This window comes from Larimichthys crocea, chromosome II, assembly GCF_000972845.2.
Source record: "Larimichthys crocea isolate SSNF chromosome II, L_crocea_2.0, whole genome shotgun sequence".
Classification (NCBI taxonomy): domain Eukaryota; kingdom Metazoa; phylum Chordata; class Actinopteri; family Sciaenidae; genus Larimichthys; species Larimichthys crocea.
Genome location: NC_040012.1, coordinates 2,049,136 through 2,071,066, shown reverse-complemented (window position 1 = coordinate 2,071,066; position 21,931 = coordinate 2,049,136). Strand labels below are relative to the sequence as shown.

The following is a 21,931-nucleotide window of genomic DNA, read 5'->3' as shown; positions in this document are numbered from 1 at the left end:
ACTTGGAGGTTCTTCTGCTTTACTTTATTTTAAAAATATATAAAAATCACAACTCTTTAAATTTGCTTTAGGAACAAATCTCAACATTCAAAGTACTACTGGACTAGCCTCATTTCTTACCACCTTGCTGAGGAGAGTGTGGCTTGTTGCTGATCGATAGCCAATCAAAGTCCTCAACGCGTCCTCTTGAAACTTGTCAACTGTCCTTTTTGTTTTTTCTCTTTTTCTCATTTGTTTTTTCCCAAAGGGTTCAGGAGCCCAAAATGTCAGTCGATGGTTTTACACCACATTTTTCTCTTGATCTTTAAAAGAGTTGTTTTGCCATGCAGAGCCTTGGGAAACACGTGGAGAAATGTCTGGAATTAATCATCTTGGCAATTTGGTTCAGTTTACACTGTGCCTTTTCAGATCTTTCTGTCAGGTAGCTGGGAGAAATCCTTGGCTTTTTAAACACCTGCTGTCTCGTACAAGTACTCTCTGATCTGATCTCTGTGTGAATCTGCTCTCTGTGTAATAGAGAATGCTGTAAAGACATTTGATAATGTTTCCGTGTCTCTCCCACAAATGGGAGCAGTTTGACACAACAACAAATTTAAAAAATAACAATTCCGCCTTCGGGTTCATAGCCATGCTATAGTTTTGGGTTTATTGTTGCAACGGGGTGGCTAGATAACAAATCCGAAGTGGTGAGAGGTTTTCTTCAGGTCAAGTTTAATTCATCTGCGGTGCCTCGAGTCCCTCAAAGATCCTTTCCTGCAACTGCTCCCTGCCATAGAGTGTCATTTGATCCATTTTGAGGCTGGCTACAGAACGAGTCAGTTCCTGTCGCAAGACCCCATGTTAAAAAAAAGCTCTTGACAGCACTTTTCATTCACATTTAATTTTAAACTTTATTTTTATGAATTTTCAATGCAAATGTTAGCCAAAATCTAATTATACACCCCCACTGAGAAACTGTTAGCACCATATTCAGTGTGACCCTCATTATGATACTACACATTTACAAGTACGCAGCATTTTATTGTTACAGCCCGTCACTGTAGAGCTCATTTAAATAACTTTTATACATTTAAAAGCTTTACTGTCATTTTTGACATTGACTGTAATGTGGACTGGACTGAGTATGTTCCAAATGTCTAGTTAACCAATCAGATTGCTTGGTCAGAACTAAATGATCATGTTTTATATATATATAAATGTCTATTTACAATGTAACTACTGAACAGGTACTTGAATAAATGTCTGGCTGAGAACAAGAGCCCCAGAAAAGAGTATGCACCGGCTTCTACCAGGGAGGTTTCCTGTGTGAAATTTTTCCTTTCACATTGCAAGTTCTTTGACATAGTCGGTATACAACGTCTAGCCAGACTCTCTAGTCTTTTGTTTGTTGTTATCCTGTGAGAACTGTACCCAGCCTGCTTAGTTAGGAGCTCTGTTGGCTTTTGTGTTTGTTGTTTTGCTGTGAAAAAGTAATTAAACCTCCATCCAGGGAGCCCTGCACCTCCCACATCTTCTTGTTTGGTCTCCATACACTTGAATCCAACCTACCTGCTTGTTAAAGCCTGTTTTCTATTCCCATTTGTGGCATTGGCTGGACCGTAGGAGCTGTGTGAAAATTGTGCGCTCTGTGGTTTTATTTCTCCAGAAGAGGAGACAGGTGAAATCTGAATGTGCGAGTTCTCTGCCTTAATAAAACCAAAATCAAATAAATATCTGATCAGAATTCGCTGCTCGGTTTGAAGTCATTGCATTTTGTTTTTGCAAGGTTTAACATTTCCCAAAGACAGTACTGTAACTTTTTCTTAAAACCTAGAAAAAAACATTTAGTAGGAACCTTTTGGGGGAAAATGATTTTGATTGATTGACAGAGTTAAATTTATCTCCTTTAATTGAATCAGGTTCTTTGGGAATAACAAATGTAGGATTACACCATAGAACAATCATTTTATAGTGTGTGCTTGGCAAACAGTTAGTGAAACCGGTTGGTATGGCAACCAAATATATGTAAATATGACTCACCGTTGTTTTTCCCTCTCTATAAGTCTCTCTTCCACTTTCGTCCCACCCTGATCTCTACCCCTCCATCAGCCTCCACTCAGGTGCTTTTCTCCTTCGATGTGGGTAATGGTCCGCTGGAGGTCCGCGTGGAATCGAGCGCCCCGCTGAACGACAACCGGTGGCACCGAGTCCAAGCCGAGCGGAACATCAAGGAGGCATCGCTTCGATTGGATGAACTTCCTGCCGCCACTCAGGAAGCTCCTGCTGACGGACACTTCCACCTGCAGCTTAACAGCCAGCTATTCATAGGTGGGTTCTTTAAGGGACTGCTTGTTTTTAAAACAGGTAAAATTCAATACCTATACCCAATACCTAATATCTATTCTGGCCTCATTAGTCTCAGTGCTGGTGGGTTCAGGGCCCTTTCGAAAGTCTTGTGGGACTGGAATGACCGTCTCTTTGATTCTCGCCATATCTGCAAGGCACCAACCTTCACACACTTGCCTTGTTTCTCCTATCCCATTTTCTCTCCAGAGCAAAAGTTCAGGGTTTCTGTCTTTGTAGCTCCTCTTGAAGTCAGCAGCTTGATCACAAAACTTTTAGTCAAATATTTCTTTTCAAGTCTCTCCTGGCAGAAAAAGTTGTTTTCTTCAGAGTTAAAAAAAAAAAAAAACATTTACAGAGTGGATTTTTCTAAGAATTTTAAAACCTACATTGTTGAGTTTTGTAACACATTACCACCACCAACTGTTGTTCACTGGAACGGCATGAAACCTGCATAGATGGGATACAACAAATGTTAAACACGTTGCTCCATAGTACAACTAGTGGTACAAAATGTCACCGGGCACCTTTCAAAGAGAGTACACCTAACTAAACAACACTTAGTACCGCAAAGATGTGAACTCCAATGACTTGTGAGGCTGGAAAAGCAGAACAACCTTAGAAAGGTGATTTGTGTTTTTTAAAAGGGTAAAATATATATCTATATCTGTAAAGACTGGTACTGAATTTATAGTCATTTTTCTGTATTTGTAATAGGGCAATACAACTCACACATGCTAAACTGTTTTTGACCAATTTCCTTGAAGTGGTGATAAATATATTAGATGCCAATTTGACATGTTTACGGGATCCAGTACGGTAACTCTCCCACAACAGCTGAACCTGGTAGAAGAAGTGTAGAGATCATTAGTTCAGGATGTTATCCCACAGAGTGCTGTGTATCCCCATCAGACTGGGATTAAATCCTCAGAAAAGAGCTAAAAATATTCTTTTTTTCCACGTTAATCTACCTTTGGCTTGTTGCCTGCTCAGCTGTATTGGATATGAAAGTTGCTGAGTCTGCATGTCTGTTCTGTACAGCTTCTACTACTTCTTCAACCAAAGAAGCTACAGTAGAAACAACTCTTAATGGACTGAAATGCAAACCCCAAGACAATACCAATGTGACCTCTTCCTACAGAGTCCTAAAGGGAAAAGAAATATTCCGTTTCAAAGTGCGAAACAGATATTGGTTAACTGCCATCAGCTGCTCAGCGTTATTGAATATGAAAGTGCTGAGTCGATGGTTTCTGCCCACTGTGCAATAATCACACTTGATAAATAAAGCATGCATCAGGGAGCAGTAATATACAGTGCAGTGTGTTAGTAAATAATCTGTAAATGAAGCTGAACATGTAAGCGATGTCATGTAATTAAGCATCTCTAATACAAACTTCATCAGTACTGCTTGACTCTTTATCTCAATTTCATCAGTTTGAAGATCTGCAGACCTGTAGGAGGACCAAAAAAAAAAAAAAAAATCATTATTAGGTTTTATCATCCTGCAAATATTATGTATGTCCCTTCATATCAGCAAACACACACTGCGGAGGGAAAACAAACCAACAAACAGTCATGAGATTGGATGAAGGCAGCGGCAGCAGCGGGGAAATCGAGGTGAATATTGACCGGCTGAATGTGATTAGCTGATAATCCTCTCCGAGGTCGCCACCGTCAGTCCGAACCTGTATGTATGTTTACCTCTGAGTTATCGGCACACTTCACTGGATTTATGTGTTGGAATGGAAATGTGCTGGCGTTATTTTCCAGGATGGTTTGGTAATGGATGTTTGTATTACAATATTAAACTTGACTTGTGCTGATTTCCATCCTCCTTGTTTGTAAGAACAGTAAGAATAATGTGTTTTCTGTTCAAGTGTCCTTGAGAAAGCTATTCAGGGCATCGGCTGTGTGCCTGAAGTGTAAATGTAAGGTATGCAATGTATGTATGATAAGTATGAAAGCAACACTGTGTAGAAATAACACCAGTAATTCCAGAGTGCAATACCACTGGCAGAAGTATGGACAGCTGTACATGTGTATTTGTATGATTATATTACTTGTAATGAAAAAGTAATGAGCATTCGCAAACAGCCAAACATCAAGCAAGGTCAGCAACACAAGATGCAGCAGCCAGCTGATATTACTGACTAGTCCAACAGCAGTCAGCCCAGCTCGGCATCTGTCTTTCAGCCTTTTATTTCACCGAGCTCTCCCGGACGACTTAAAGTCAGTCCCAGATTTACTGTTGTCCAGCTCTTAGGTGGCTTCGCTCTTTAGCTTCCTCCGTCAATGTCATCTCGGTCACATTGCCCACTTGCTCAGCTCCGGTTCTGGCACTACAGTGGCCCAACTCTTCAACACTTCCCCTCGCTCCAAACTCGAAAACTCCCTGGTGGTCCAAAATGACTAATGCTTTGATCCAGTTTTACCAAAATCAGTGAAATAGTTGGTCTCGAGAATAATTGTACCCGGAGCACAAAGTTTCATAATGCAATAACAGACGTACAGGGTGTGAATGGAATCATTTTATCGGTTATATTATGGTAGAAAAGTTTCACAATGGGGCTTTAATATCGGCTCAGCTTGTATGCAGTCATAAGCCACAACATTGCTGTACAAGCTGTGAGATTATGTACGATTTATTCATGAGCTGTAATCCTGACTTTGACTAATGTATCAGGAAAAATGCGACTGACGACTTCTCATCCATGTTTGCTGTTATGCAAAGAATATATCACCGCATGTGGTGACGCGTTTAGGAGATTTACAAGTCAGACTATTTAGTTGTATGAATTAATACAGCGTTGTCTTCTGTGAATTCATAAGTAATAGTTCCACAAACAGGGTGTGTATGAGCCTTAATTATTCCTTGTGCAGATTTATATTGCAGTGAATTACATTGTTTCGATTAATAACCCGTTTTACTGCCTCCCATGGATTTATAAACCATATGATTGCTTTTCCAGTTTCTTTATTGCCTGATATTTTGTAGGTGTAAAATATCCACACAGCACTTTCAATTGAAAGGGTTCTGCATTCATTGCAAGCAGCATTTCACATTACTTGTTGTATTGCCTGGTTTGGAAAGATAAGCAATAGTTTATTGGTGCTGCATCGGAGTCCGTGTTGGCTGGCGTGTTGAGATATTTGTTTTCTGCATCGAGTGGTGCCATAACACACAGCATTTCTATTTAGTTTACAAAGAAAACCTGCTGCTATTACACTGCTATCTGAGACACTGTTGGACTTCACAAATGCTACTGCAGAGACAAAATTAAATCTTTGTAATGAGCTTTCATTTAGTGGTGGTGGAATAACAACAACAAGCGGTGCTATGACCTTGAAACTTGCTTTGCTCATCTCTGTGGTATTTTAGTGCCCTGTGTAGAGCACACAGTGCACACGGGTGGGAGAAGGGACACAAACAAATGAGGTCTTTGAAAAGTTTCTGGTTTCAGAGGATTTCCTGCTTTTATCACTCTAAATTAAATACACGTTGGTTGGGGACTTTAGGTCAGACAAAAGCAGCAATTTGAAAATGTTGCTTTGGGTTTTCTTCGACTTTTTAATGAATCAGTTGACTGAGAACCAAACAAGTCTACAGCCACAGTTGTACCTGTCATGTAGGCACAGCCACACTACTGAGCTTAATGAAAACAGAGCATGAGCGATGTCACCTATAGGTTTTGATGTTTTGAAGTCGAAATATGCGTCATTTTGCAGCTGCCATATTGGTTGTATGGCTTCTTCTAGCTAATCTAAATATCAACAAAGACAAGGATCATCTGCGGACCTAAGGCTGAGCTCAGAGCACTGGGGAAGCGTTAGTCATTTTGGACCACCAGGGAGTTTTTGAGTTTGAAACGAGGGGAAGTGTTGACAAGGAGTTGAACCAGTGTAGTGCCAGAACCAGAGCTGAGCAAGTGGGCAATGTGACATTGACGGAGGAATGACGCCTGGGCGCTCTAATAAGCCATTTGTAACGGCAACTACCTGTCAATCAAAGTGTTGTTAATTATACTCAACTTTAAGCCTGAATATAATATGAACTCACCTCTGCAGCCTGTCTCGAGCGGATAATAAACCAAAGAACTGGACAAAGTGAAGTTTGACCTGATGGGTACAATTCATCCCATCGGATTCATGAATGTCTCGTAGTTCAGTCTGACTAAAGTTTTGCACTGTGCGTCAGACCGACAGTACCTAGGGTCTTGCCACTAGTGCCTAATGTTTCAGCTTAAATGCTGTAATTAGTTATTCTATCCGTAGTGTGTTTCATTGCATAACGTTTTGCTTTCATGTCATCGCCGCTCTTCTTTCATCAGGGTAGAAGAAAACTCCACAGCTTTGAGCTCATTGGCTCTTCGTCGCTTTCTGGCCCTGCAGGTCGAGCTTCTTTGTATTTTGAGCCACACACACACACACTTTGATGATTTCTTTGATCTCCATTTCACTAATTGTTTTTCCATTTGCTCTCTTCACCCGCTCCATCAGCGTGCTCACACACTATGTAATTGTCTTATTAGAGTTGAGGTTGTGTAGATGGTTGAATTTCCCCACTGGTAGCTTTGCTCATTTGGTCAGAGGTGGAGTTGATCTGCGATTGGATTCTTTGATCTTTGCTTTAATCTTTACTCCACAGATCTCTAATTATGATTTTTAGAAATGCTTTTTCCTTTTTATAGCCCACATAAGAGTCCACATGATGCCAAAGCAGCATTCTGTCAGCGAAGAGACAATTTAAAAAAAATATTCAATAGCCTAATTCCCCTCTGTGCTGATAATAGCAGTCACAAATATGCAGAGATATTTTATTTTATATATTTTACTTACTCAGTACTGGAAACTGCTGTCACTCACAAGCTTCAGTGAAGTGCAGTCTTGTGGTATATTTAATATTCTTTTTATTAAAACAAAAGACGTTACTGATATTTTCTGATGCTGCTAAAAGTTTGTGTACGTCAGTAATATTTCTAAGCACAGCTGTCCAAATTTATATTGTAAATATAATTTATATATTCCAAATATAGTGTGTATAAATATACAAATGCATACTTGGATTAAATAAGACTTTTGTCGGCTTACAGCATTTCATTTCATAATATACTCCTGTTGGATGTTCAAACATTTTATATTTATGTCGATTTTACTTTCTACCATCACAGAAGTTTATTTATACCCATTTGTAGATTATTAAAGCACTGACACATTTGGCACTGAGCTCAAACACTTTAATAAAACTGCCTCTGATCTCTTTGCTCAGGAAATACATCAAATAAGAGGGAGTCAAAATGTTGCTTCATTAAAACTCTCAAGATTATTCATTGTAAATGTATTCCCAGCTATGATACTGCAGGTTGTAATCAGAAGCACATGGCATGTTTTCTCAGACTTGTATCAGAGCAGAGGAGCTCGGTGATTTATTGGTGTGAAAAGCTGCTGCTGCTGAACAGTAGGCAGCTGTCAGCTCTGAAGGCTCAGAGCAAAGTGCCGGCATGCCAGAACTCTGAGGACAACAACAATTTCAATCCGTGATCTTTGCAGAAATGACAGGCTGGCAGGTTTGAACTCACGCTGCTGCAATCACATATGAGGCTCGGTGTATGTGTGCAAAGTTGGACATGTATTTTTGATAATGTTTCACAATCGTCTTCAGGTTTGTAGCTACTATAGAAGGAATTGCAAATTGGAAGTGAGGTGCTTGAGATTAAGTGAGGGAAAGTGATTGAGCGGTAAAGAAATCTACCTTTCTGCTGCACGCAGACAGACACAGTTGTACAGTAATTCAACAAGGCAGTCGGCAGAATGATGCCATACAGACAGACCTTCAGATGAAAGATATGTCCCAGATTCAGTTTCTTGCCTACAGCCTGTTGCCTTATTGTTGTTTCATTGCCATTTGATAAGGAGAGCCTTGACAGTTTGGAGCTTCTGGGAGAGCAGAGGCGACATGTGGATCTGACAGGAGGAGGAGAAATGAAAAACCACAGAGGAAAAAAAAAAAATACAGACTTGTCAACATACAAAGAAATGAAAGATAGACCGGGACAAAGGACAGACAGGAATATTTGTTCCATCTTTGTTCTGGGGTTGCTAGCTTTGATTTGTACATGATTCTGACACAGGATGCAAACTTGTAATATAAAATGAATGCCGTGCAATGTTTGCAGGAGGCACGGCGTCCAGGCAGAAAGGCTTTCGGGGCTGCATTCGCTCTCTGCAGCTGAACGGCGTCACCCTGGACTTGGAGGAGAGGGCGAGCATCACACCCGGGGTTCGACCCGGCTGCCCGGGTCACTGCAGCAGCTACGGATCGTTCTGTCAGAACCAGGGCCGCTGTGTGGAGAGAGACGCCGGCTTCCAGTGTGACTGCAGCCTGTCGGCGTACACTGGAGTCTTCTGCCATACAGGTACACACATGCCTTTGTTAGTAACTGTTTCCTTTGGCTGGAGGATCGACACACTGTGGAGGTCAGTTTGAGATATTCTGTATTCAATAAGATCTATTTGGAAGAAGAATTTACTATAATTATCTTCTCTATTCTCACAGCAGCATATAACAAGGACAGCTTGCATGATCCTTAAAATGTATTTACTGAGATTTTCAGTCAAGGTTTTGCAGAGAAATACTGTTATTTTACCTGAATTATTACGATCAAACAACTTCAATAAAGTGACAATCCTAATAGTTATAATTTTGCAGAAAACACTGTTTCATCTGGGTTCAGTATCTTGCTCGAGGACACTTCGACACACTACCAGCCAGGATTTGCACCACGACCCACCGATTACGAGACAACCCACAGCTGACTGACTGCATTTTACTTTAGTCTGATTCTTTGGCATGTAGAGAGGTAATAGAAATTACCAAATAGTCATTGTTGGCATTGTTCATACTGTAAAAATGTAATTTTCCCACAATGTACAAACATTTCTGAAAGTGACTTTTCACACTTTGTGTTTAAGTTCTTTGTACAGAGTTGTCATTATGAAGCTAAAGCTATTAAATGTATTCCATCACATATCCCTCTTTATCTCAAACAACATTAATGGTACCACCTACCTTGACCTCGTTCTGTGAGACCGGTCTGAGCGCCTTACAGCATGCTGCACGGCGCGCCCACCCCCTCATCTTTGCTTTACATTTACTGTAGTTGACTCTCCGTCAAAGGTTAAAAGCTGTTTCGATGCTCGGTGTCTGCTTCCTTTAAGAGGAGAATAAAAGAATAGACACAGGGAAATTGTCTGAGCGGAGTCCTTCACTCTGAAGATGACCCCTGAATGTCTGGGTCTCCATAAAGATGACAGTCATGGACTGCATATAGGCAGTTATTTCTATAAAGATATTCCCATAATGTGGTTTTAGAACTCTAACGATAGAAACACAAGTCAGAACAGACATTAGATAAGAATAGTCAGGTAGTTCAGATCATCCGTGTGTGCTCTGCTGTTTAAGGTTAAGAATCCATCTCATCCCAGGGAACATGCACTTACCCCTAATCAAAAAAAGACTTAACTACCATGTGACATCAAAGCGTTCATGCAAATAGTGCGTTTGATGTGTTGGAGTCTGTTTAAGTCATTCGTTTGATGTTAAATAATAATGCGTCATCATATTTAGCTTTTAGCTCTTTAGTTCATTAACTAAGAGAACTCCATTTGCCCTTTTCCCAACCGTCTACTGTACTTCTAGATGCTGTAAATATTTTATTGAGCTATAATAACTGAGCAGTTCATTACGATATTAAAAAGTTACTGTAAATATGTGAATTGTGCTTTGTCAACTCTTTGTGGTGATATTTAACACAAGAGAGGCTGCACATTGACTTTTTTTCATCCTGCATGAACACAGTTTATTTCAATGTGTTCCACGTCAAATAAAATCATCAATAAAACTAAAGTAGAGTAATAAACGAAAAGCTTTGCTGCCATCACAGCTGTAAACCCCAGCAACAGTTTAATCCCGTTTTGGTTGAACACATTATGAACACGTAATCCAACAACCCTGCCTTCAGTGTTCAGTCTGCTGAGGCTGTGTCAGAGAGACGTTGATTTAAAATGGTAAGAACTACGCAGGCTGTTGTTTTGGATTGCATGATATTTAATACTTTGGTAAAGCTACAGAATATACTGGGTGTAGACACAAACATTCAGCCGACTATCTGAAGGCTCAGCACAAAAATACTGAGCGAGCACGTCAGATACAACTGTGCGCGTCTCAAAGGAGCCGTGTGTAGCAGTGGTTTCAGGTGATCTACGGAATATGGCAGAACTTGAATATAATATACATAGCTATGTTTTCATTTGTCCCATGAATCAAACTGAAAAAGTTGTGCATTTCTGGAGTATAATCTGCACATGATGATCGCTCTGGCTGAGCCAACCACCTGCTCACACACATGAACAGAACAAACAGTACACACAGATACTTCAAGACTTAAAAGTGTTTTCAATGCTGCTGAGAGCAAAATAATCAAATTCATACGGTTCTTAGAGGCCAGGGAAGTCAGCTCACTAATTAAAATATTAGATTTCGTTTGTTTAATCAGAGTGGCAGGTTGGGTCACTAGAGATTTTCCTGTAACTAAATATTCACAGGTTCCATCCCGTGAATAGCCACCGTCAATCATTTTACCCTGTCGGGTTACCCTTGAGCAAGAATTCCTGCTTCTCTCTGCATTTATTTAAAAAAAGGTTCTTTCATATCGGTTCTGTTTCTGTGCGGTTCAAATGAACACTGACAAGACCTTGGTCCAGTTCCATTTGGACTCTGATTTTAGTGTGCGTCCACACTACAAACGAGCACCACCAGTGAATGAGAGGGTGTAAAATCCCCAAAATATAAAAGAGGTAAAGAGAAAAAAGTACTCAACTCTTTTGATGTTAAATCAATGGCAATACTCTAAAACTTTAACAAGCCTTGATTTATCTTTGAAGGATCAAGAGGCCTAATGAGTCATGATGCTCCATTTTAAGTCAGAGTTTCTATCTTTGCAAACAATGCAGCATCATTGACTTCATGCAAAATCATCTCATTTTTCCTTTTTAATTTCTGATCTCCCTGAATTAAAATGTCCAAACTGTGACGTCTCTGTGGCTGTCTCTTCCCTCCAGAGGTGTCGGCCGGCTTCAAGTCGGAGACGTCCGTCAGCTACACCTTCAAGGAGCCGTACGAGTTGAGCAGGAACAGCAGCGCTCTGCCGTCCTCCATCTACTCCGACATGACGCTGAGAGGAGAGAACGTCTCCCTGAGCTTCAGGACCAACCAGAGTCCAGCTGTGCTGTTCTACGTCAGCTCCTACTACAGAGAGTACCTGGCCCTGCTCATTAACAAGCACGGTGAGGAGGCAGTCTCATCACTGTATCACTCAAAACACTTCTTCCTGTTTCATCACATTTGTAGTTTAATGTTATAAGTTTTTATTTCCGTTTGCCTTTCTTGGTTCATTATTCCGTCCACATTTTTAAACCTAAAAATCTAAACTCTTGTCAAGACTTTTCCTTTTTGACATCTTTTCTCAATTACTTCCCTCACAGCCTCTCCTCCCCTCTTCTGTCATCTTCTCCTCCTTTCTTTCCTCCCTCCTCCTCCTCCTCTGCTGTGCTCTGCAGCTTTACCAGATCTATCAGGATCTGTCAGATCTCTCCTCTCTTTGGATTCACCCCGTCAGCCTCCACTGCCTTTTAATCCGTCCAGCCGGGCTGGTCATTATGTTTTGTCTCGGGTGTTCGCTGGTCTTATCGCTGAGACCTGATGTGTGATGCTGAGGGAATAAAAGTGTGGTGGGCTGCTAATGGGTGGCAGGTCAGCAGCGTGCTGAATAGAAACAGCAGAAAACTTGCTGATGTGTTTTATAAACTTGTGTGAAATAATTATGTTGTGAGTTTGGCTTTTAAGAGTAGTAAGAGGCACTTTGAATTTAAAATTACATTTTCAGCATACGGGAGTGTAATAGAAATTGGCACTTTGCTGCTAGATTAGCTGTAAATGGATTTTTTTTTCCTGCCGTTAATGAGTCAGAGAAAGCTGACGGACAGCGAGGCATTAAGGTTTTCACGCTGACCGTGGAGTCGTCAGGTAAATGCACTTATAGTGAAGTGTCCAATTAAATTCCTGAGAGCTCTCTCTTGTTCGGCTTATTTCTAAGGTCTTTCCCCCCCCACACACAGCCGCGGTTAAATGTCCTCAGTCAAAACACATTCCTTGGCAGTCAAGCCTGTTTAAGAATACATTCATTTATTATCATAAAGTTATCTGGAATAAACTAAATCCTTCTCTGTATGTACAGCTTTGTAATAAATAGAACATCCTAAGTTGTTTTTGACGAGGGCTTTTAAAAAATCTGCCGTTAATCCTCTGAATATTAGTAAATTAATTAGTTTTGGATTTGTGTTATTGATAGGGAATTACGTGCTAATCCTCATAATATGCAAAGCTTTACTGACTCAGACACTCACCATTCAGACTCATCATCCAAGCGAAACATCCTTAAAGACAAAAAGGAGGGTCAAGTTTAAGTGAAGACAAACAAGGACGTGTACATTGAGAAAAAAGTTTTTTAACTAGAAAAACTTTGTGTGTCTCTGTATGTGAAGATAAGCTGGAGGTGAGATACAAGCTGGACAGCAGCAGAGATGCCGAAGTGTTGAGAAGCAGAGTGAGGAGCCTGGCCAACGGACAACTGCACACTGTTACCATCAGGAGACAGTCAGAGTCTGTGTCTGTGCAGGTAACAATTTACAAACACACCCACACACACCATATCTATTGGTACAGAGAGTGAATCAATAACACAGTACCATATTTTGGGGAATTGGGTCTTAAATTTATGGAAGCAGATGATAAAATATTCGAGAGAAGTCAAAAATAATCTGCAAGTTAACATTTTAGAGGCACAGAGTTGAGCTCCAGTGCAAAATCATGAACAAAGTAGCTACATAAGACATTTCTTGCTCATAATAATCAAATCTGCTCGCTCTTATTTTTGGTAGTCTCGAACTCAGAGCATCATTAAAAGCCTGATTTATACTTTTGCATGAAATCAAATGGCGTGGCATCGTACCCTCTATATGCAACCTGATGTTCAAGTCCCTAGAAGCTGTGAAAATGGTCCAGTGGTGCCTGTGCACTGTGTCTGAGAATGTGACCATGGTGACCGTGGATGTACTGAGAGAGAATGGAGGCAATTCATTAACAATGCTGTTTGAGAAAAGCAGTCACAAACAAACACACGGGACGCCGTCTTGCTGCATGACATCTTCTTGTCTGTCCCCTTGCACCCCTTCATCTTCCAGCTTCATTTGCAGCGGAGGAAAACACAAAACAAAAGACAGCTTGAGGAGAGACGAGGGAGAATTTCAGTCGGCATTGTTTGAAGTACATGAACAAACTCTCACTGGCAGAGGCATTTCTCTGCCACTGTGTCGAGTTTTGGCTGCGTTATTTGCACAGACAAGTATAAATGCTCACAGCAGTGTAGGTTCTATGCATAGGCTAGGACTATAAGATATGCAGAGTATACATCAGTCGTAATGTGGGTTCATCGTCTTCCTCCTGTTTTCAAAATAAAAGCGGTGACATTTTCACCCACTCCTCAAATTCAGGTTTTGTGCTAAAATGTTACTGTAGGATTCCTCCCACAGTCCAAAGACATGCAGGTTAATTGGTGACTCTAAACTGTCTGTAGTTGTGATGGGCATCAGCCCTACAATGAACCGGCAGTTGGTCAGTGTACCCGGCCTCTTACCCAATGTCAGCAGGAATCGGCTTCAGCGCCCCACGGTCCTGATTCCTGATCCTGTAAGCAAAGGATGCGTGTTGTAGCACATCTGTACATACTTTCATTCATTACCTAAAACAGTGACATTAGTTCCTCACCGATGAAGATGACAGTGTGCTATTTTTGTCAGAATTTTACAAATTCCCTCCAAAAATTGTCAGTTTTCGGCACACAGACATTTAAAAATGAGTTGTTTTTACACTTCTGAGATAACGAGGCACCTCCCGTCACTAAAGATAGAATGCTGGAACTAATGATCTACCGAGAGACACAAAAAGTGTGGAGATCACACGTGTGGGTGTATGAAACAAACAAACCGTCACGGGAATGTGTTGTTACTCTCAGCCCCGGCGATGACAGCAGAGCTAAGGCCGGGCATGAGGAACAAACTGCAGATGAAATACGAAGCCTCTTAATCGTATCTGGATCTACCGAATGTCTTATCTTGTTAACAGCAGCCTCGGATGATATATGAAGTTAACTTGATCTAACCAGGAGGCGGCAGCCTGAACGTCTGTATAATTATCAACACTCTGAGATGAAATACAGGGTGACCTTGTCTTGCATGGGCGCATCTTCTTGATTCACTGTGTTATGAGGCTCCAGTGAAATATGAGGTGCATCTCATCTTGCCAGCTTCCATCACCTTGAATCATTATATCGTTAACATCGTACTCTGGGGACATCAGGTGAACCTCAGTGAGAGTTTCTTCATGGCCAGCAGCCTGCAGCCTCAGCACTCGTCTCACAAGTGGGCAGCGTCGTCTCTCTCTCCTGAGCAGATGTCCCTTTGAAAAATGAACTGAATCACTGAAGCCTAAATCACTTTGGGCTACCAATACACTGTCCTCTGTTTTCATACGGTTATCAGAATATCCAGCGTTTTTCCTCCAGGGACTTCCTGTTGATCTCACAACATGCTCCAGTTAGTCAGACACCGGAGGAGAACCACTCCAGGTCATGATGTGAAAACTAAAATAAATCACCACAATTTACCTGGAAGTTATTTTTCAGTGTTGACTGTACACATTTCTGATATTTTATTTCAAGTAGATCCAAGTTTAGAAAGGAAACTTTATTTGGTTATTATAAATGTGCCACAAAACCATTTTAAACTCCTCTTCATTAGTAACTTAACACAGGTTTCACTGCTCTCTCTGATGAGAAGTTTTTTATTTTTACACCCAACGATGATGTCACAATGTACTAACCACACCCTGCAGCACACGTCTACATTAAACCACTGGAGGTCAGCAAGAACTAAACTTTGCAAGATGTTCAGGGGATGTTTAGTTGCTTTTTAAGGCTTGATTTATTTATCTTTTCTATCTAATTTAACTGCTCTGCTGCAGTATTTCATACTGTAAGAACATCTGCTGCAAACTATAGTCAATAGCAATGTGCACCAACTGTACCCATTTCTGCATCAGCTCAGACTGATTTCAAACCTCTGAGGAAATGATAACGCTGGCATGCCAACATGCTCAAAGCTATACTACATGCTCATAAAGCAGCATGGCTGGATAATCTTAGGACATTTCTATCTAAGTCTGAACAAAGCCACGTCTTGTTTTAACTTGAGTTGATGACTGTGCACATGTATTTGCACTACCTAGAAGCTTACGCACACTTACTAATCCCACTCCCAGACTTCTGTGATTGTGTTTGTCACAGCTAAACAGAATTATGCGACATAAAACCTATATCAATCATCAACACAATCTGAGTGTTATTTTTACAACAGTATCTTTTCAAGCGTTGGTGTTAAATGGCCTTAAATGCTAAAGTTTAAAACTAAACTTTCCCACTAGCTTTCCTCTCGACAGCCACATGGTGAGACTCTCTGTAAAGAAGCCCTCATTAAAATAATCTCCAGTGGAGAATTCCACCTCGGATGACTGAATGTTTTTCACTGAAAGAGTGGACTGTGTTTCTCATGTCTCCCACTGAACTGGTGAGATGAAACGTAAAAAACTGAACACTGCTCTAACAATTCAACAACAAGCAAACGGAGCTCTAAACTCACATATCACTGAAGTTTGACTTCTAAATAATGAATATTAAAAGATAGATAATTGCTCAACAGTATTATTGTAGTGTACCACCAAAGAGTTTAACCTACAATTGAGAAATGTTGTTTCAGATCGACCAAAACGCCAGAGAAGACTTCAACCTGACATCTGATGGAGAATTCAATGCCATCAAGTCGCTGGTGTTGGGCAAAGTGCACGGTAAGTGACGAAGCAGTGAAAGCAAAGACAAGGCCCTTTGAGTTAAAGAGCACTTACTCTCATTTGAACAGCAGCTCTGAGACGTTTGCCCTCATCCAGCACTCTGCAGAAATAAACAAAGCCAAACTTATTAGTGCTAAGACAAAAAAATAAAATCACAGATATACTGAGTGCTAAATATTACTGAATCCGGATTCAGGGAGAAAAGTACTTCAGATGATTTACAAGTTCTTGTGTTACACTTTAAACGGAGGCATCTCGAACAACAAGCAGTGAGCAGGTGTGGAGTTGATGCTAATGTTGTCGGACACTTCAGGAACCACATCTTGGACCTCGTTATATTCTCTCTACAGCTCCCTGATCACCCGATTACAGAGTTAATGAATACGATGAGGGCACACAAATCGATGAAACACTATAGCTCAAACATGTTTGGATTATTTAGGTGAAGAGTTTCTTTTCTCTCGTCTGATTTTTGGATGAACAGATGACTTAAATATTTCACTTCTTAAAGAGAAGAAGCTGAAAAGCTGTTCTAAAACCTGTCTCAGTGTATTCATAATTATGTCTTATGTCTGCCTTAATTAAATACTCCATTTTATGATGCTTTATCTGTCACAGTCAGTCCCCGCTCCGCCTAACTCCCAGTTTCCCGCCTTGTATTTGTCACGCCCCTAATCACCTTTTACCTGTGCATTTAAACCCGTTGTTTCCCCTTCCCCAGTGCCAGATTGTCAGTGTACCGTGTGTCCAACTTTCCAGCGTTTTCCTTGTGTGCTTTTCGGTTTCGACCTTTGCCTGTTTTTGGACGCTGCTTTTGCCTTACCCCTTTGGATTGTTTGCCTGCCTTACCTGACTGATCTCCCGTGTACCGAACCTTTCATTGTGATTAAAGACTGGTTGCCTCCCGAGTCCTGCAGTTGAGTCCTGTGTCCGTGCCTTGTAACATTATTGCAGCAATTCCCAAATTCACAGGCCCATTTTAATTAACTCCCCGATTGGTGAAAATGCAGAGTAAAATGGTAAATAGACTGTACTTATATAGCGCCTTTTTAGTCTTCCAACCACTCAAAGCATTTTTAATTCACCCATTCATACACTGACGGCATTGGCTGCCATGCAAGGTGTCAACTGCTCATCAGTTTTAGGAGCTAACCATTCATACGTATTCACACAGCCTTCAGGAGCAATTTGGGGTTCAGTATCTTGCCAAAGGACACTTCAACATGCAGACTGGAGGATTGAACCGCCGATCATCTGATTAGTGGACGACCCGTTCTACCTCCTGAGTCACAGCTGCTTCATAACAATGCTATATGCGAAAGGAAAGGCGATGCACTACGACTCAGAACTGGAGATACATCCAGTAGTAAGCATTTCCCCTCCCAGTTTTTAAAATCCGATGCTGTGATTGAACTTGAAATGACTGGAGACAACAAGTTACTATGCGGCAGTGTGGAAGCCCCATAAGTTTGAGTACTGAGGAGACACCAGATTTCTCTTCTGGGAACCTCGGTTTTATTGCAAATTGTCACCATCCTAGAGGTCTTTCAGTGTAACGCTTTATCCATTTAGTCCTGGACAGGGACCTGTAACCAAGTCAGGGTGAGACAGTAATTGGCTCCGTCATGGCTCCATCAGAGACAGATTGAGACATATTAATAACATAAAACCACAGGCTGTAGTCACAACTCCGATAAGAACGAGACACAGAAACCGCTCAATTTAAAAAGGAAACACAGGTGACTAGAAGTCAAACTTCAGGCTCAAGGCTTCAAGCAACATCAAGTATGAAAGATATCTTAATAATTACTGGCAATTAGTAGTTTCTTATTAAAATGGTCATTTACTAAAGTCTTAAAACACGCAGCTGTTTCTGTGAAGCCCTTTACCAACGTTTAAGGAAATTTCATTGCATTCCACACAAGCAAGAATAATTTTTCTTTTGATTTAATTCAGAGACTGACTGACTCAGGCTGTAATTCATGTTTCATTTTTCCCAAATAGAGCTTAAAAACTGTAATTACTTGCATTTTACACATGCAGTTGATCAAAATAAAGAAAATTGCACGCTAAATTGACAGTTAATTTCACAACATATTGGTTTTGGCCTTCAAATATCCATATTGACTTCATGTATTTTTGGATGTAGAGCTGCAGGATGGTACTCAGCTCAGTGTGTTTTAACCCTGTCATGTCAGCATGTGACCGGTCCTCCCCTCTGTCAAAGCAGAGCGGGCAGAGAGTCAGATCAGGATCGGAAAAAAAGCAGCGGGAAAGTGGATTTTCTGTCGTTTCCTGCCAACCCTGTCATCCATCAGCCTAACTAATGGATCCGGAAGGAATACAGTGAGACAGAGAGAGAGAGAGGTGATGGAGTAGACAGTGTATCAGCTGAGAGGAGCTTACAGGCTGCAGTAATGTCTCCTGCTGTTCTCATCAACATGCAGATGTGCTGTGGTAAAAGCCACAGTCAGCTCTCAGTCATCCGAACAGACACTGATGCAGCTGTTTACAGCGGGAACGTCGGCTTCCACAGCTGCTGTTTACGCCGAGCGGACGGGAACGATGAAAGGATTTAAGTCAGTAAGGCGAACAGATAGAGGTGAGAGTGCAAATCTGTCTGGAGTGACAGAAGCGGAGTCGCTGACAGTGTGTCGACCGTAATGGCTGCTGAGTGACTGTATGTTTGGCTTTCTGATTGGATGGTGACGAGCATTATGGATCCTGACTTGATGTCGGTTTGTTTACAGACTGCAGCATCAGGACACAAACAGATTTACAACAAATGAGCAGGACTGTGCTGAGCATAAATGAATGAATGACATGTTTACAGGTACTTAATGAGCTCAAGTCAATGCTCTGCCACCAGATGTTCCCTTACGGGGATACAGGAGAATCTACAGCCGAGTCAATGAACCAAGTTAGTGTTTGTCATGCCCATCAGTGTGTGTTGAGTGAAGGTGAGGTGGATCAGTTAGAAAAGGCCGACTGAGTCAGGAGTCCTTTGGGGAGCAGTTTCCTTGAGCAAGACACTAAAATCCTTCTGGACTCGTTCAGTGTGAGTCTTGCAGGATAATGAGAAGACCTGCCAGGTTGTGAATAAGTGGAAACTGTCTGTCACTCTTCATTCTCATGTGTAGATGATAAACAGATGTTAGTGCATCGGCACAACTTGAGTTTGTCATGAATGTTTGGCAACAGAAACAGTTACAGCTGCCTGAATGTGTCAAACTGCTAACCTGCAATGTGTTTTATGAGGTTAAGTTCCATTTAAGCTTCACTAAATGTTGCATGATGAGCATTGGGTCAGATATTTGTACCTTAGAAATGCAGCAATTAGTCCAAGAAGAAGATTAAATTACAAGTTACACGTCACAAACTGAAACAAAATAACAGTTTGTGCCATGCTGAGTTAAAGCAGAGCAGTAACTTTGTTTTAATGTACTTTAATGTACATGTATTTTCCCTTTTCCTTCTTTAGGGTCTGATGATTTGGATCCAGACCTGGTCAGGTTGGGTTCTCTCGGTTTTACCGGCTGTCTCTCGGTGGTCCACTTCAACTCCATCAGCCCCCTGAAAGCTGCTCTGCTCCACCCGGACACCAGCCCCGTTTTCATCACCGGACCTTTAGTCCAGTCCAACTGCGGCTCTTCGACTTCAGCCAATCCCTACGCGGCAGAGAACACACACCACCTGTCAGGTGGGAGTTGGTTAAGGTCGTGCAGATTTAGCCTATCGTGAAAGTTACGGAGTAAGGAAGATGACAATTATAAAAAGCTCATAACTGGATGATATATTTTAACTGTGTTTTACAGAGCCTAAGAGGTTAAAATGAAATTTAATTTCACAAAAGGACCAAACCAACAATGAATGAATGTATTGCCTGTCCTAAGTCTGATATCATTTAGATAACAATCCACAATCCATTCACATACACCACCCTGCTACTAGTAATATGCACTAGCGCACAAACAGTTTAATAATCTGTCCCTGCAAATACATGCAACCCCCAACAAATACAGTATTTGTCAGTGGCCAGCAGTTTGAGAATTTGATGATGAAACTATGCGTGACAGCCACAGACTGGGAATTTAGACAGTATTTGGTCTTTTCATGAGATTTGTTGACAACAACAAAAAGAAAAAAAAAGACAATGCAGCCGACAGTGAGTCCCAGTCTAGCCTACAACACCGCACCATTGCTGTCACCAAGTATCTTTGGTTGACCTGTCAAGGCTGAAGCTCTTATTATGGAGCATGACAAGCTTCGCCGCTCAACTCACTCAAAAGGTGCCATGATGTTTGCTTCTGCTAACACTTTGTGTCGTTGCTCTATTTGCACACGTATGACTCTACTTTAGTTGGACAAAATAAAAATCTTTCCATGCAACTGATTGGGAGCGATAGTGTAGCTTTTACAGTCATCATAGAAACCACAAAAGCTAAGATGAAACAAGAGTGTATATTTCTAAAATATGCTGAAATGTAAAGTATGCTGAAAGCCACTGTGGCTCTACGAAACTTTCCAGAACAGAAGTTCCAGCTCTGTTTCTGCTTTACAGTTTAATCTATCTGCATTAGAGTAGCATGCGCCTCCTGTTGTCTTTTTCATTTGTGTCAGAAATGCATGAAAGCTGCTTTTCCAGCTCATTAATCGCGTACAGTACCCTCCTTGTTTTTTTTGTTTTTTTTTGTAACAGAAAAACGACAGTGATCAATGGTTTAATTAATTTAGACCACAGAGGGGAAAGTTTCCTTTGGGATTTCTGTCCTCACGGCTCATTCTCATCCAGTTTGTGACGCTTTGTTAGTCATTTGGAGAGCTGATTTAGTTTTCCCCTCATCTACTCTGAATGATGATGTTCTGATCTTGTCGAGTTTTTCCCTCTTGACAATTACCCTTTAATTCTGTTATTTCCTCCTCTTGATGCTCTTTGGTTTTTCATTTTCGGTATGATCTTTTTTCCTCCTGTCTTCCTCCTCCACTATTCTTTCTTTCTCTCCTGTAGACCAATCTGGTTCAGTGAGTTCAGGTCAACCTTTAGTCAATGCCATGAGGACTGACTCAGCTCTGATTGGAGGTACTGAACCTTTTCACCGTGTTACACTGTACTTGAACAGGAACCTGTCTAACCTTGTTTTACTGGTATTCAATCATTCAATCATTGAATTCAAAATCAGAGTTAATATTTAATGTTTGGCTTTGATTTTTTTTAAAAATTGACTGAGATTAACTTTTTAAAAAAAGGTTTCACGTCACCTTAGCTGAGGTGAACAAAGTTGTGGATAGACGTCAAGCTCAGAGAAGGTGTGAAGTGTCGCTCCAGAGTGCATTTAAAAACTCATTTAAAACTTTCTTGCTCTGCCAGCACAGATTGATTCAAAGTGAGGACTGAAAAGGTTCAATCTATAATCGTGTAGATAGAAAAGAGGTGAGACACAGGCCGGTTTAATGGACAGTTTTAAATGACTTTCCTCTGTGCACTGAGACAGAGTCAAAGGGCAGCTCACCTAATTAAACCCACGCAGGAATGATTTGCTGATGTGATTTTTTTTCCCGTTATTATCTTTAAAATCTGTCTCTTTATAATGC

At 41.0% G+C, this 21,931-nt stretch overlaps 1 protein-coding gene across 2 annotated transcripts in view; it reads left to right on the top strand.

The window, feature by feature from the left end:
- Positions 1–21,931, top strand: part of LOC104938513 (contactin-associated protein-like 4) — a 107,189-nt gene that overhangs the window by 76,143 nt on the left and 9,115 nt on the right. Inside the window, exons 18-24 of one of the 2 annotated variants that reach the window (XM_027289772.1) lie at positions 2,089–2,307; positions 8,496–8,735; positions 11,440–11,664; positions 12,922–13,055; positions 16,249–16,336; positions 19,821–20,039; positions 21,348–21,419. In XM_027289772.1, the coding sequence (XP_027145573.1) occupies positions 2,089–2,307; positions 8,496–8,735; positions 11,440–11,664; positions 12,922–13,055; positions 16,249–16,336; positions 19,821–20,039; positions 21,348–21,419 (1,197 nt within the window). The remainder of the gene's footprint in view (positions 1–2,088; positions 2,308–8,495; positions 8,736–11,439; positions 11,665–12,921; positions 13,056–16,248; positions 16,337–19,820; positions 20,040–21,347; positions 21,420–21,931) is intronic. The other variant, XM_027289769.1, reaches the window with a different exon arrangement.